Consider the following 15021-nt stretch of genomic DNA (forward strand, 5'->3'; position numbering starts at 1 on the left):
GAACGGATTCGCCTCCGCTCTGAGAGTCGGTCCTTTGCTAACGAAGGAGACAAATGCCCATCCCGTGTCCGTTTATGAAAGCATAAATACACAAAATATACAAAAACATCTACGAAGTAATCCTAAGTAGCAGCTGGCACAAAAGAAGCGCCAGTTTTGCAGCTCAGCAATGTAGGTCCCATGCCTGTGAACGCGGTTTATCCAGTGTAGGACTCCCGGGGCCGGCCACAGCCCTCCCCCGGAGCTGTACCTGGATCCTGTGGCGGTGCAAATACAGGCAAGCTAAGCACTAGCCTCTCCTGATCTGGGTTGAGAGGGAAGCAAGACATATGCCCGTCCAAATACCACTTTCCTCCCCCCTCAGAAAGGTCCTGGTCAATATTGCAAGTGCACATTCAAAGGTCATTTTGGGAACGCTGCCCTCTCTACTTGCAAGCAGGCCAGTTACAAGTCAGCACCCCTTTTCCACAAGGCAGTCTGTCGTTAGGGCAAGCTCTCCCTTAAGCTAGCAGTCTAGAGTCAAATTAAATTCATTCTGATTTTTCTCATCTACCCAAACTCAGTGTCTTTACAGAGCAACCGAAGAGAAGCATTGCATAGATCTGTATCTCATGTCTTCCTGCACCCAACAAAGAGCAAGAAGTAAGTTCAAGTTTTGCACAGTACATTACAAAAGGCATCACCTTTAAATGAGGCAAGAAAAAAAACCCCAGAAGTGTCACCACGGTGTAAACCCTGCAATGAAATGAGGCAGTGAACGTACAGTGCTCGGCAGCTCTCGGGGACGGCTGCCTGTAGTGTGCTGATGAATTTGCCAGACAAATCTCCTCTCAAACCTGTCTCCCATTGCACAGTAATATGAATTTGCATAATTAGATAACCTGCTCCTGAACAAAAGGAGCGATGCTGTGTGTCACAGGAAGGAGGAGGACACTGTCGGGGCTGTCCACTTTGCATACAGTGGTTTAAGGGCCAGTCGTCCTCTTTGCAATGCAGACTGCGGGACAGCAGGGCTCTTTTCAGGCTTTGGAAGTCTCGACAGAAGTTGGCTTTACAACCGAGATATTAGGGACCAGATCCTCTGGTGGTTTAAACCCCACATGCTCCATTGGAGTTACTGGTGCTTATTTCCACGAGTGGAGAACGCGGTCCTTGCTTGTCACAGACATAGAATAAAGCGACGGTAGCCCTTTCTTTAAATGAAATTAAATAACTGCATATGGCATCAGCGCCCAATTTTAAATGCGCTTCTGCTGTTAAGAAAAATAGCAAGCACACCAGTGGTTAATTAAATTATTTCTCTTGAACTAAAAAAGTGATAATATTACTATTAATTTAAAAACCCCTAGGAACTGCATAAAGTCTTCTCATCGTATGTTTGAAACTGAGAAAGTCACTTCCACGCGTGCAGCACTACATATCCTCTTCAGCCGGCAGTGAAGGTTTGTGTTCCTGGAGGTCACAGTTGCCATTTTCAGATGGGTCCGAGCTGCCCGGAGCCGACTCTGGCGGCGGGGGTTTGTAGAGTAAACAGGCAACTATAAAGAAGGTTGTCCCGAGCACCTGCAGCCATGAAGACACCCCGTTACTCTCTGCTCCCCCCAAAACTGGTCCCCTTGCCCTCATTTGGGATGAGGTTTGCTGACCAAGCTTTGGGGAGATGAGGCTGAAGGCCAGCCTGGGCAGCGGACCAGCGCGCAGAGCTGCAGGGAGTAAAAAATCTGAATCTAGCCAGCCCCATAGCAATGGGACAGTGAGAATTTGGAAAGCTGTTCAGCCCCACACGGACACCTGGAGCACAGTGCCATATGGACCAACACCACCTGAGCCATTTGCTGGAAGGCTTTTGAAAGCCTTTTTATCACCGCAACGGCTAAACACCAAGATCTAAGACAAGTGCTTGTTTGGGAGCAGTTAAAATGATGGTTTTCAGCTAATAAATAAGAAACACAGAGCTAAGCTCTCTTATTTTCTAGCGGTGATGAGGGAATGGTTATTTACAGCCTGCCCACAATGCCATCCCTCACCCTCAGTAACACACTGCAGTTACAGACTTGACTCCATTTCTAGCATTTCTTTGGTAACTGTTGGGAGAAGAAGAGATATTTCATATGGTGCAACGGAAGCTGTAAGCCTAGCAAGTAATGGGAATTCAAGAGAACGATGGTGCCTGGAGCACCATTACCTGGCAAGAAGCAAATGGAGCTTTTGCCTTCCGCGAGAACATTTCTTGTGTGAAGGTCTAATTTGGGCTGGGGAGGCAGATCAGGACAACACAATTTTGTAAAATTCTCTCCCAGAGCAAAATGCTGTCTCCTAAAGACCCGTTTGATTTATCAGAGAGCGACGTTAACAGGCAGCATCACCTTGTAGATCAGTCCAGCGATGAGGGTGTATCGGCTCATGGCTGAGTTCTGGTAAACGTAGCAAGAACCTTGCTCGCTGCACTGGTCCTGCCAGAGCAGGCAGGATTTATCGATCATGGACCCAAAGGCAATGGGGCCAGGGATGCCTCCTGCGGGAAGAGAGAGCAGACCTTCAGTTTGGGTAGCACCTATGCACGAGCCTTGCAAGACACAAGGTGCTTGCCGAAAAGCATCAGGCTCTGCTGCTACCGTGATTAAGCAAACGCATCCCACAATGTCTAGAGCCACAAGGTATCCAAAATACACTGAATTTCAGGACCGGAAAGTCCAGCAGGTCTTTTGACCATCCTGACGTACATATTGCAGAAGACATACACAGGACCTTCAACCCCTCTGCTCCTTTTTTCTTAAAATAAGGACATGTTGCCAGGACATTGCTCCTCTACCCCACCTGTGATGTGTTACAGAACCCTTCATTCAGTTTGCAAACCATATGCAAAGGGAATTAGGTTTTACTGAATGACAGCAAACAAGAGAAAACATCCTCCTTTCAACAGCATGTGTCCCTTCTTTTCCAACCCAACGTGTTTTATTCTTAGGTAACAGCTTGGCACACACTCCACAAAGCCAACGGACCACACCCATGCCCAAATTCCCTCTGTTCCATACCTAGTGTTCGTACCACAATCCACTGGATCCCGAGTGCAAATGACTTTTGCCTGTCGGAGACACACCTGGGGAACAAAAGGGGATTGTTTAAAAATGCTGCCAGGCTGCACGGCACCTCCCTGCCCCGCAACGCCATGCACTTGGGTCCAGCACGCTTGGGACCTCCATCCTCTCTGGAGATCGAGCTTCACCCCAGTGCAATGTCCCCCCACCACTGCTGCAAACTGGGGGACGCATGTGGGTGCCCGATCTCAGAGAATAGAGCTGCCAATGCTAAAATTTGCTTTCCCAGCTAGTCAGGGAAGGGAATTAGTCCCAATGTCTCCAGGCTGCAAGTAACGAGGTGGTTCCCATCACACCTTCCCCATGGCTTGAGCCAGCAGGACAAAGCGGAGAGGCGGATTCTTGCAGTGCTGGTGGAGGACGAGGCGATCCCGTGCTTACCGCAGAGTGGCGGTGAGGGCAGGAATACTGCTCAGGAAGGTGAAGAGGATCACCACGAACATGAAGAACAGGAGCAGGGGCCTTTTTGCACAAGAGGAGGTGCATTTCCCTGCCTCTGCGTCACCGGGGCCAGGCAGGAGGGTTTTCTCAACACAGCTACACTCGTGATAGACCTGGGAAAGAAAGGCTGGTGGGCACTTTGTCAAGGACAGCACGGTGACAGTCAAAGCTTTAGAAAGAAAGAAATTCAGGGAGGGCAGAAAACAGCTCGTTTCACTCCTAGAGCAGAGCGAAGCAGAAATCAAGCTGCATTCTTGACACACCTCTGTTTCGAAACAGGTTATTAAATAAGAGAAATTAACTTTGCCAGGCAGCCCTTGAATGCTGAATGTCATCATTACCCTTCTTAAGCTTTTGTCTATCTCTATGAGCGACATGTTGGAAGGATGAGGAGGTGCATCATGTTCACCGAAGACCCAAAAGAACTGGGGCAGGAATTAGGTGCCTACCAAGCTCCCCCCGCCTGCCTGGGTGATTTACCACGGATTTCAGTGCAGTTTTGACCCAGAGCGAGGCAAAACCGGTTGTGACACGTTGAGAGAAGCAAAGCAGGGTGACCTCAGGGTACCTTCTGCCTTCATCCCAGGTGATGCCTGAGAGCATCCATCCTGCACCGGGCTGTCTCTGCCTTTTACACTGATTTGCAGCAAAGCTCAAACCTGCGGACACTTTTGCAGAGCTGGCCAAATCACCCCAAAGATGTGCCACCACTTTGTTAATACCCTGTGCTTTCAGACATACCTTCTTGCCATTCCTGAGGTTTTCGGACACTTTTTTGCACCCGGCATGGCAGGGAGAGTAATACATAATGTCATCGCTCCCGCAGACAGGGCTGTAGGTCTCCTGTAGACAGCCGCAGTCGGCGTTGCAGGCTGCTGTCAGGTTTAGGTGGCCACCAGGCAAAGCACTAAGGGAAACACAGGAGCAGTCAGTGGGGAGACACTGAACAGCATTTTCCAGAAGGAAATGGGTAGAGCAAGAGAAGGAGGGATGGTAGGAGATGCAGTGGATCCCCAAGTAGCATAACACCAGGCTCCAGAAGGGCTTCATCTCACCTAATTTTAACCATGAACAGGAATCATGCCCTGGAGCTGTCATTCCTACACCTACCAAGGGACTTTAAATGACCAGCTCATAGGGAGACACCTCCATTTGGAGAGGAGATTCCCACTTGTAGTCTAAACCAATAACCCAACAACCAATAACCCAATAACCAATAACCCAATAACTTGTAGTCTAACCAATAATAATAGAGATGGGGACTCTGTAACGGCAGCTGAAGAGCAGAGTGTCTCACTGATCTCCCCTCCCTGACTACAGCAGGAGCCTCTTCCATAAACTCCAACTAGATGCAAAAATTTGGACATCTATATTCTGGGTCTCACCCTCAGTATCTGCCTGCAAGACTGACTGGACATCATCTTCCATCGCCAACACATTAACACATGACTACCACCAGCAGCGTGTATTTGGAGTTATCCTTCTATTCTGACCAGGGCCACGCAGCACAAGACAGATGGGATGATTGTTATTACCTTCCATCGTACATCTGGGTTACTCCTGCCATCGGCATGTTAGGGCAGTGAATAAAAAAAATGAATATAGCCAGCAGACTCGACACTGTGCAAAGTAAACACAATTTGATGATTCCTGAACAGCGCAGTTTAAATTTATTCACAAGGAATCCTCCCAGGAATGTGCCTCCACCTCCGGCTGGCACGACCAGATAACCTGAAAAAAGGGGGAAAAAACCCAAGTTTAGAAATGTCAGCAAGGAGTTTTCATGTCTGACTACGTTAACTGCAGTGTGTCTGCATGAGAATAACCCCTTAGTTGCTGTGTGGCTTCTTGGTGGGAGTTCAGTGGACTTTGCTACAGCAGGTGGTTCTCTGTAACAGCTCAGGTAACGTGGCATGAGCCTGGCAAGGCAGCTTTTCCTAGCCAGAGATCTTAAAACAGACGCTCTGAGGAGCACATCATTTGTATTGATATGCTTGTTGACATGAGTATTGATGCTTGTTGGACATCACTTCCTCGGTCTACAATATGGCACCTATGCGAGGATCTTCCTAGTTTTGGGATGCTGACAAAATATGTCCCCCAGTTCAGACATCCCTTGTTAGAGGAAACATTTAGTTAATGTTTCCTGGTAATGCACTAGAAGGAAGAGACTACAATTATTTTGCCTTCCTCTAGAGGGTAACAGATGGCTACAGAAGCGACACATTTCTTCCTGATGTCAGTAGATACAGCTCTGAAAATGCACTTGGTGCAGATGTGCTGACAGGAAACGATCCTATCTAATAGCTGAAGACGATAATCGCTCTGCAAATGAACTGCAAAGCGTGTTTGTCTCCAGTCTAAATAAGCTACAGTGCTCCTACATTTGTAAGCAAAATGGGAAAACATTGCAAAAACCTGGTATTCTTACCAAAAAAGGTAGCAGCTTCAGAAGCACTTAAACTAAACTGAGACTCCAAGAACTTGGGTCCAAACGTGGACATCCCAGCAATGAGGGTGGCTTCGGTCGCTCCCGCTAAGCAGAGGAAGATGAAGGTGGGGTTCTTCAGAAGCAGCAGTACTGATCTGCAAAGGACAAATATACTGGGATTGAATCACTGTGGCACATTCTGATTTCAGGTCTGTCCCCTATTTTCAGGTCAGAAGGACCACATGTAAGATGAGGCAGCATTCCATCACGCTGCATCTCTTCAAAAGAAAAAAAACAAAAGGAGGTAATTGGAGTTTGAAAGAGCTGTGAGCTTCTCCACTTATGCTTATCGAATCCTACCAGCCAAGGAAGGATGCTGAGGATACCCTCACCTCTCCCTACACCGGCACAGAGTAGATGTTGGTGCTTTGTGGAGATAGACTCCACTGCGGGTGGAGATCAACAAGTTTGCTCTCAAACACTGCCTTTGTGCCTAACGTCTCTCATGTACCAACCTGCTCTGGCTCTTGTTCCTACTGGGTGTTGTCCTGACTATCTTCAGGCACCTAACAGACATGCTTACCCTGGCTGTTTTTTATAGCCCCGTTGGCTACAGCCAGCCGCCAAGGGAATCTGAGGAACGTCGACCAAACACCTAAAACAGGAGGGAATAACCTGGGACTCTTCCCTGTGGACCTCATGAGGGTACCAGATGGGTCTATTTATCTCATGTGCATGTTCAAAATTGGGACTGGATACCAGCAGTGTGTGTGTGTGACATAATTCACACTCAGGGTGCCCATGACTTCTATACAGATGATTTCAGTGGTAATTCTACAACATTTAGAGTCAGGCTAAGTAACTTCCATTCCCTAAATGGGGCCATACTGAAAGGACCTGAAAGGACACTACTCCTCACCAAATCTCAATCATTTCAAGGTTTTATTAGTCCCTGATGGCAGTTATCTTGGGACTGCCGACTCAACCACGAGCAGGGAACAAAGTTGTGTTACACCCTCACGTACGCATGTTACTCAGGTGCACCCATGTCTTCCTGAGAATAACAACCTCTGATAACCATGGATGTTTTGCAGCTCAGGGGAAATACCAAGCAAGCCTTTCTATATGGAGGAAACACCTCCAAGACACCTTATATCCCCCTGGAAAACAGAAAGCAATCTTTCTCCCACAGTCTAAGCATAGTTTTACTTTAAGATTAATGTATAAGTTGAGCAGATACATTTTCTTTTTGACCCACCAGGATTTAGTAGAGCGCCATAGATATGCCTGAAAAATTGCCATCTGTCATTTATATGCGGAAAGATGATCCAGCAATGATTCCATCTCTGAGACACAGAAAGGCCCTCGGGCACATGGGATGGTCTCAATTATCTCTCACTATCTCGGATATTGGACTAAGAGGGTTGACACTGCTTTGCAGGGAGCGTTTTGTAACAAGCTTGAAATTCTGCCGCATAACTTTCCCCAAGCCTAGCCCGGACCAGTACCACAGATCATCCCATTTCTGAGACAGGCACAAACCCATTATCCCGCAGCGATGGCAGTGACAGGGACGCTGTGGGATGCTCGCTGAGTTGAAAGGCACAGTCACTTACCACCTACTGCTTTGGAGGAAATGTGAAATCAAAGAAAATCTACTGTAGTACAACCGAGTACGAGACGTGCTGAGGCTCAGCATCAGATTTATGCAACTTTATCCACATAAAGTGGAGAATTTCATTATACCAAAAGAACAAAGAAGCTGAAAGACAGAAATACCGCACATTCTTACACCTTGATTACAGGGGGCTTTATACCAACCGTTGTCTAGCTGTTGGGATTAGTTTAATTTACTAAGCTGTTTTCCAGGAATGATCTTTTCGATTGTGCTTTATTTGGAAGCACAAAGCGTAATCTCTCAGTGAGAAAATGCTTCTTGTGGACCTTGTGGCTGATGTAGAAATGGTACAACGCCTTCACCTTTTTACAGTTCAAGAGAAAAGAGAGTTGTGGTTCCCTGGCACAGCGTGACTTCGTGCCTGTTGGCCAAAGGTTACAGGTTAGACTTGCAGGTAGGAAAATGTGGAGGAACTCCTTTTAGTGCTAGAAGTAAGGATTTACTCATGTAATTTAATCTGTTTGTAGACAGAAGGTGTAGTTGTGAGGAGCTATGGCATATAAAACCTTACCAAAGTCAACACAGAGCTTTTCATTGCTATCAGGAGGATTTTAATCACAGCCAGAAACCACCTAACTCTTGGATAGTCTTGACTGTCCTCAGTTCTTGTAGCCAAAGGGATTTCAGGAAGCTCAGCACTGCCAAGAGAAGAATCCCCCCATCTATAAAAGCCTGATCCTGCAAGTCTTTACTGATATGGGTGCATACGGGTACTCTTTCCTCAGGTAATGGTCCTGCTGAGTGAGCTGGGACCGCCTGTGCAATCAGGGCCCGCTCCTCTGAGGAACACTTGCATGCCCAGGACACCCCAGACTGTAACGGAGTACGGCCACAACCTAATGAGTCCTTAATGATAGACAGATATTTATGCAATCTTAGAGCACGTGAATGGGGACGTTTCCAGCACAAAATGACACCTACTGTCACCACCACCAAGGGGACGGAGGGCAGCACGTACGTCCCACAGGAATGTAAACCAACCTCCCTTTACAACACACGGAAGCTGTAGTAAAGCCATGAGACAAACCGAAGCCCCCGCCCTGCCAACTAATCCAAGAGGGATGAGTAAAATATTGACCGTAGTAGCTTCTCGTGTTGAAGATCAGGTCTTGACAGACCAGCAAGTGATCCTCACAAACCCCGTCCCGTAGCTCGCCAGGACAAAGCCTCCTCTCCTGGCACAGCTCTACATGTCTTCTGTTTGAATCCCTCTGCACTGACAGCAGGGGTTATTTCATGAGACCAATCATATGGAACCAGAGAAAGGAAAACGCTATTTTATCAGGCCTTTTCAACCCAAGAATTAAGACAGAAGTCTCTTCAGGGCAGAGGATTAAGCTGTACGGGCTGCATTCCTGTAAGCTCCTGCTCTTAGTCAGCACTGTGAATACAGCAGTTCATTAACCTCGCTTCGAAAGGACCTGATGCCATAGAATAGTATTTTATTTCATCAGTATTTCTGCTTATCTTTGTGAAACTCTTACTGTCTGTACTGTGAGAAAATGTGTAGCATCCAATCCGTTACTAAAACAAAGGCAACAGTGTCCTTTGGCCTCGCTCTCCAGCCTGGTCCACGTGTCCCCAAGAGCTGCACGCACGGATGTGATCTCCTCTTTAATGTGAGTTTCCAGAATAGCAACCCTTTAAGGCACTTCCCTGTTATTAATCAAAAGCAGGGAACACAAAAGTCTGTTGGGTTTTTGCTTTCAAACGAAAACCACACGAAGGTCTGGACTGATCTGAATTATTTGGTACGAGTTGCCCACCTTCCGGTATTCGTTCTTCGGGAACGAGGGGTGAACGAAGATGCTCCTGGGGAAGGACCGCCTCCGTACCTGCTGTCAGACAGCCTTCACCGAGAAACAGTGGGAGCGTTGCTCCAGACAAGCAAGAAAAGCATCAACTACTGAATTTCATCCCTCTCTGCTACCCTGTTTGTGTCGGTTTTAGTCATAACCTTATCATTATTTAAATGCAGGTTTTGAATTTAATTTCCGTGTGGAGAATCAGCCGTGACCTCGGAAAATGGCACCCAGTCAAGAATGCCATTTAATAACAGCATTGAAATCTGTTCAATGTACTATTCTTCATAAAACTACCTTAACCCCTGGTAAACTTCCTACGAAGTCTCCAAGAATTTCAGACCAGTGTGAGCAGTTGCGTTGACGCAACCCAGAGCGACTGCTGCTGAAAACTCCCGTACTGAGCACCTGCTTCAATCCTCCTCTGCCAGCACAAAGGCAAACACCACTGCTAAAGTTCAGAAGTAATTGCTGGCAGCGGCACGGGGTTTGGCAACACTGAATGTTTGCCTTTGCATGGGGCAGCGGTCACATATGGATGCAAACTCCTCCCTAAGAACAGTCCTGGAGAAATACAAAAAAGAAAAATCCCCTTCTTGACTGCAAGCTCCAAAACGAGTTGATACCCAGATCTCTCTGCAACATCCAGAGCTTGCATACCGGCTAAACCCAGCTGTAAATAAAGCAGCACCTCTCCCCCTGCCCTCCTTTTAAATACAACTCGACACAAAAAAAAAAATCATAAAAGATTTCAAAGATCCATTGCAAATGTTTCCAGGTTAAAAGACCGCACTTTATTTCGGCCACTCGCTTGTTCCCACCCAGGATCCCTTTAAACCAGTTCCTACCAAACCTCCTTTGGTGCAAACGTGCTCGCCCACACCACAGAGCCAAGCAGCAGCTCTGTGATTAAGCGTGTCGCTGCTTTGCAGGAGATAAGAAGCAGTTACGCACAAAAGGTGGCTGGAAGATGCAAAGGCAAAAGGAAAAAAGAAAAGAAAACTGAGAAGAAAAAAGGAATTCAAAGCTACAGTGCAGGATATCTTCTTGCCTGAATTTGGAATGGAGCTATAAGAGTCAGGATTTTGTTTCCTCTCTTTTCTCATTAAAAGGACAAAACAGGGATCTAACACAAGAAAAACAGAGGAAAGGCAGAAAAGCCCCAAGGGGACGGAGAGGAGACGTTGGACAACACCCAGCTGGGCCAGGTGAGGCCAGACACAAGCAGGCAGGAAGAAATAACGCTGCTGGGGAGAGGGAATGAGATGGCAATGCCTGTGCACCTCCTGTCACCTGAAGGCTGGCACCAAGCACTCGCGGCAAAACTCAGCGCGTTGCATATGACTGCAGGCGGATCTTCACACGTGGACGTGACCTTCTGAAAACCACAGAGAGGACCAGCCACTTGTCCCCTGCTCTCCCACGTGATCCCCAGCACAATTTCTAGCTCAGCCCATTTGCTGAGAGCCGCTGGCCACTGATGGGACCAGGAGCTTTGCAACCTCCTCTGTGAGAAAGCGTTATCACTACGTTTGGAGATGGGCAAAACCTTTTAGCTAGCACCGCAGAAAGCAAGCTCAGTCTGGGCCCATTGCTCTCACTTCTGGGGAGGGCTCCCTGAACCTCAGGCGTGGGGTGGTTTTCTCACCGAGGCAGATCTTTAACTGTTTTCCCGAAGTCCGGATCCGATGCTTTTTTGTGGCTCCCATCCTTTAGCTGATGAGCCTCTGACACCCTCATAACGATATACCGCTGGGATCCTGAAAACGAGAGGCAAACGGGAACAAGGAGCATGTGAGACATGGGATGCAGATGCCACCAAAGCGGTGGATGTGCAGGGGGAAAATGCAACGCAACATCCTCCCTCCGCTGCAAGGGAGGAGCAGGGAAACAGGCAGCTGGAGAGCTGCGGGGGTGAAATCCGCGTTGGAATTACAATTCAAACACTGGAAGCTCTTCCTCTACCACTGTGTCCCCAGCTACACACGTGCATAAGGACGCAAGTACCGTGCAGCCCAGCCCCAATTCTGCGTACCTGGGAGGCGCTGGGGGTACCCCAGGATGGGGATGGAGATGAGGAGGGAGGCTGCTCCGGCCCCGAGGAAGCCGATCCACCATGCCCCCACCCACAGCGTGTTCTCCGGGGTGATGTCGATCCTGTAAGAAACGAAGCCGAAAGGACACAAGGGAGAGAGGCGGCGGTTTGAAACGGAGCGGGACAGCTCGGCGTGCCTCTCGCTGAAGCTGGCAGGGGTTGGGGGGACACGGGGGGGACGTCAGCGAAGGAAACCGAGCTCTGGCCTCTCCCATGGCAATCTAAAGGAGGTTGCAGAGAAGAGGGTGTTGCCCTCTTCTCCCAAGTGACAAGCGACAGAACAAGAGGAAATGGCCTCAAGTTGCGCCAGGGGAGGTTCAGGCTGGGTATTAGGAAAAATTTCTTTCCAGAGAATGTGGTGAAGCATTGGAAGAGGCTGCCCAGGGAGGTGGTGGAGTCACCATCACTGGAGGTGTTCAAGGAACGTGTGGACGTGGCACTGTGGGACATGGTTTAGTGGGCATGGTGGGGTTTGCTGGTTGATGGTTGGGCTTGAAGATCTTACAGGTCTTTTCCAACCTTAGGGATTCTGTGATTCTGTAATGTGCTGGGGATGCCACGTCCACCATCCCTCCGGTCACACCAGAGTGTTGCCTGCCTTACCAGAGAGCACAGCACTTAACCAGCCCCAAAACTACATCACTTAATTCTCCTTTAATCTCTGGCTTGCACATTCACCTCTCCCCATTTCATCTGTGCTTTGGGGGTTGTCACAATTCTCGTTCCACCCCAGAGCCACCCTTTGTAAGAAAACTGGTGGAAATAACCCGTTCCTTCCTCTGGAAACCCGCTCCCCCTTTTTAACCCATTCATCTGCCAAAGAGCCTGTAAGGAGATAAAAATAAATTACAAATATTAAAAAGCAAGGAGGGACTGAGCATCCTGGCTGGATGACTGGGAGGACGAGCAGCACTGCTGGTAGCGGTGCCTCATCAGGGAACTCATTCAAAAAATTCACCTGCTGCTGGTAGCCTCATTAGCGCAGGCAGCGCAGCGTGAGGAAGGGTTTAAGCTGACGGGTTTGTCAGCAATTTTCTTCCAGCGACAGCCACCCTTCCAGCCTTGGCCCCCCGCAGAAACACCGCGGAACACCACGGGCACCTTTCCACCCAGCCACCAGGTCATTTCTCCAGATTATCATTATTAGTATTATTATTAATTTTTTACCCCAAAGGAAACATATAGCATAAAGGAAAAGGAACAAGATTATTTTTTAGCGACTTACTCTCTGCCAATTTCAGTATAAATATTTAGAAACATTCCTCCTACCAGATAACCCGCTGCAGGCCCAAGGATTGCAGCAGTGTAGAAAACAGCTGAAAGGGAAAACAAGCCGTGTCAGAGAAAGAGCGGCGTTTCAGCCAGGGATGCTGCGGAGCGCTGCCGGTGCCCCGCAGCCCCCGCCCCACCGCAGCAGATTCCCTCCTGGATCCGGGATGCTCAGCCTCCTGCCGCCTTGCACCCCACTCCCTAAGCCACTCAGAAACAAAGCCAGACAGTTTTGACAAGTTTTCACCTCACATTCATGTCCCAGGGAAACTTCTGCATCCAACCTGGGAATTTTTATAGCACGGGGCAGGCAAAATTGGTTCAACGGAAAACCATATTTATGCAGTTACTGTTTGATTATTTAGCAGGGATGTAGCTGACACCGCTGCCGCATCCCGACTGCCGGCATGATGAGCAGCGGCGTTGTCTCCCCACTGACAATAGGCGAAGTCTACGCTAAATGCGACACCACCGGCACTTGTTTGGGTTTGCTGCCATGGAAAGATCATTAACTTACTGATCCCAGCCTTGTGATCTCCTTCTCTCCCTCCACAGCCTTCTGATACAACGGTGTGGGCAGACTGCTACATTTTGAATTGCTTAAAGGTCACCCCTTCTAGCAATTCCAACAAATAGGACCGTAGTTATTTGGCAATCACTAAGCTATCAGCAATACAGAGCACAGGAGTGTGCTGAGCATCTTCTCGTGGCTGTGCTTTGCACCAGCAGTATCGGAGCAGCCCAGCGACCGTCCCCACTGCGCTATGCCACTGAAGGGGTGACATCCCCTTGCACGGATGGGGTATGGCCCTATGGCTGTTTGCCGGAGGTGCTAATGCCACGCAGGCACTGGGGCACGCTGGAGGGTCTCCCCAGCTGGCCCCGTGCCGGGAGCAGGAGGCACCTCCAGATCTGGAGGGCATGCGTCGCTGGAGTGAAAATACCCAGCTACACTTACAGTTCCTGCCTGTAAATCATCAAACCCTCCCCAACAGCTGCCACTTCCCTCTGATTACCACCTCGCTGGTTATCGGGAACAAAAGACTGGGAGCACCTCTCGTGAAACTGCTCAGAGTGGCCTGGTCGGTGCCAAGGCAGATGGACCGGCTCTCCCCCCCATCGCCCAGCCCACGGGTCCGAGCTGCTCCTCCGGCTCCACTCACCAATGTACACAGGGGAGTAGTTAGTCTTGACGTTTTCATCTAAATAGGTGACGCCGAGCGTGTAGAGCGGCGTGGCTCCCATCCCGTGCAGGAACTGCCCCAGCATGAAGATGAACCTGTAGCCGGAGAGGCTGGAGGCAGCCTGGGCGCAGGGCAGGCTCTGGTTCCCCCCGCAGACACCCACCTCCGCCGCCGAACGTGCCTCGTAGCGTCCCGTGGTGAAGTGGGGCAAGGCAAAGAGCAGCGAGCCCAAGCCCATGACCAGCACGCCCCAACCCAGCCATCGCGGTTTGTGGCCGTTCCCCCCAAAATAGCTGACAAAGGTCAAGCAGACGCACGCCGCGATGTCGTAGGAGCTGGCGATCAGCCCGCTCTGGTAGCTGCGGAGGTCGAAGCGTCGCTCAATGGAGGTGATGACCGTGTTGATGAAGCCGTTCACCGTCATGCCTTGCAGGAAGGAGGCCACGCAGAGGAAGAACAAGATGCCCTTGGACGTGTTGAAGAGCTGTAAGCACCCGGGGGTGAACCCCCCCCAGCCACACGCCAGTTCCTCCCCTTCAGCCGACACGTATTTAATCCCTTCGCTGAATGGGGTCTCCTCCTCTCCCGGGGTGATGGAGCAGAGGGGTTCGGCAGACGATTCGGATGGGCTGGGTGCGCTGGAGGACACCGTGCCGTTGCTCAGAAGGGTTCCGCATGCCTCCTGCCCGCTCGCGGCACCGAAGGTCCGTCCGGCCTCGCCGGGAGGAGGAGACGGGCGGGAGAAGCCAAGCGTCCGAGTGAAACAAAAGCCATTTTCTCCAGTTGAATTCTGGGGCATTGCCATGAACGGGAACGCGGAGTCGAGCGGCAGGTCGAGGTGGGGCTGGTGGCCGGGGCAGGTTCGTGGGGCAGCGAGGACCTGACTACCCGGGAGATGCAATTTTCAGCGCTTACGTCAGTAGGGAGATGGCAAAGGTCTGAGCCAGGACCATTGCGATCTGTGAAGACAGAATTTTCACACATGCCTTTATATAAAACCATGCCCCATGCCTTCAAATGTTG

The 15021-nt window shown here is 49.6% G+C and overlaps 1 protein-coding gene across 1 annotated transcript; it reads right to left on the reverse strand.

Annotated features, from left to right (window-relative positions):
* Nucleotides 1-1413: 1413 nt before the first annotated feature.
* On the reverse strand, nucleotides 1414-14803 carry SLCO4A1 (solute carrier organic anion transporter family member 4A1). Its single transcript, XM_059827340.1, has 11 exons — nucleotides 13978-14803; nucleotides 12771-12861; nucleotides 11486-11607; nucleotides 11099-11210; nucleotides 5971-6125; nucleotides 5075-5270; nucleotides 4281-4446; nucleotides 3480-3652; nucleotides 3036-3100; nucleotides 2367-2515; nucleotides 1414-1563 (listed from the first exon to the last, which is right to left on the reverse strand). Exons 1-11 carry the CDS (start codon nucleotides 14801-14803, stop codon nucleotides 1414-1416), a joined length of 2205 nt encoding a protein of 734 aa, XP_059683323.1.
* Nucleotides 14804-15021: the final 218 nt, after the last annotated feature.

The sequence above is a fragment of the Gavia stellata genome, chromosome 20 (genome assembly GCF_030936135.1).
Source record: "Gavia stellata isolate bGavSte3 chromosome 20, bGavSte3.hap2, whole genome shotgun sequence".
NCBI classification, from domain to species: Eukaryota; Metazoa; Chordata; class Aves; order Gaviiformes; family Gaviidae; genus Gavia; species Gavia stellata.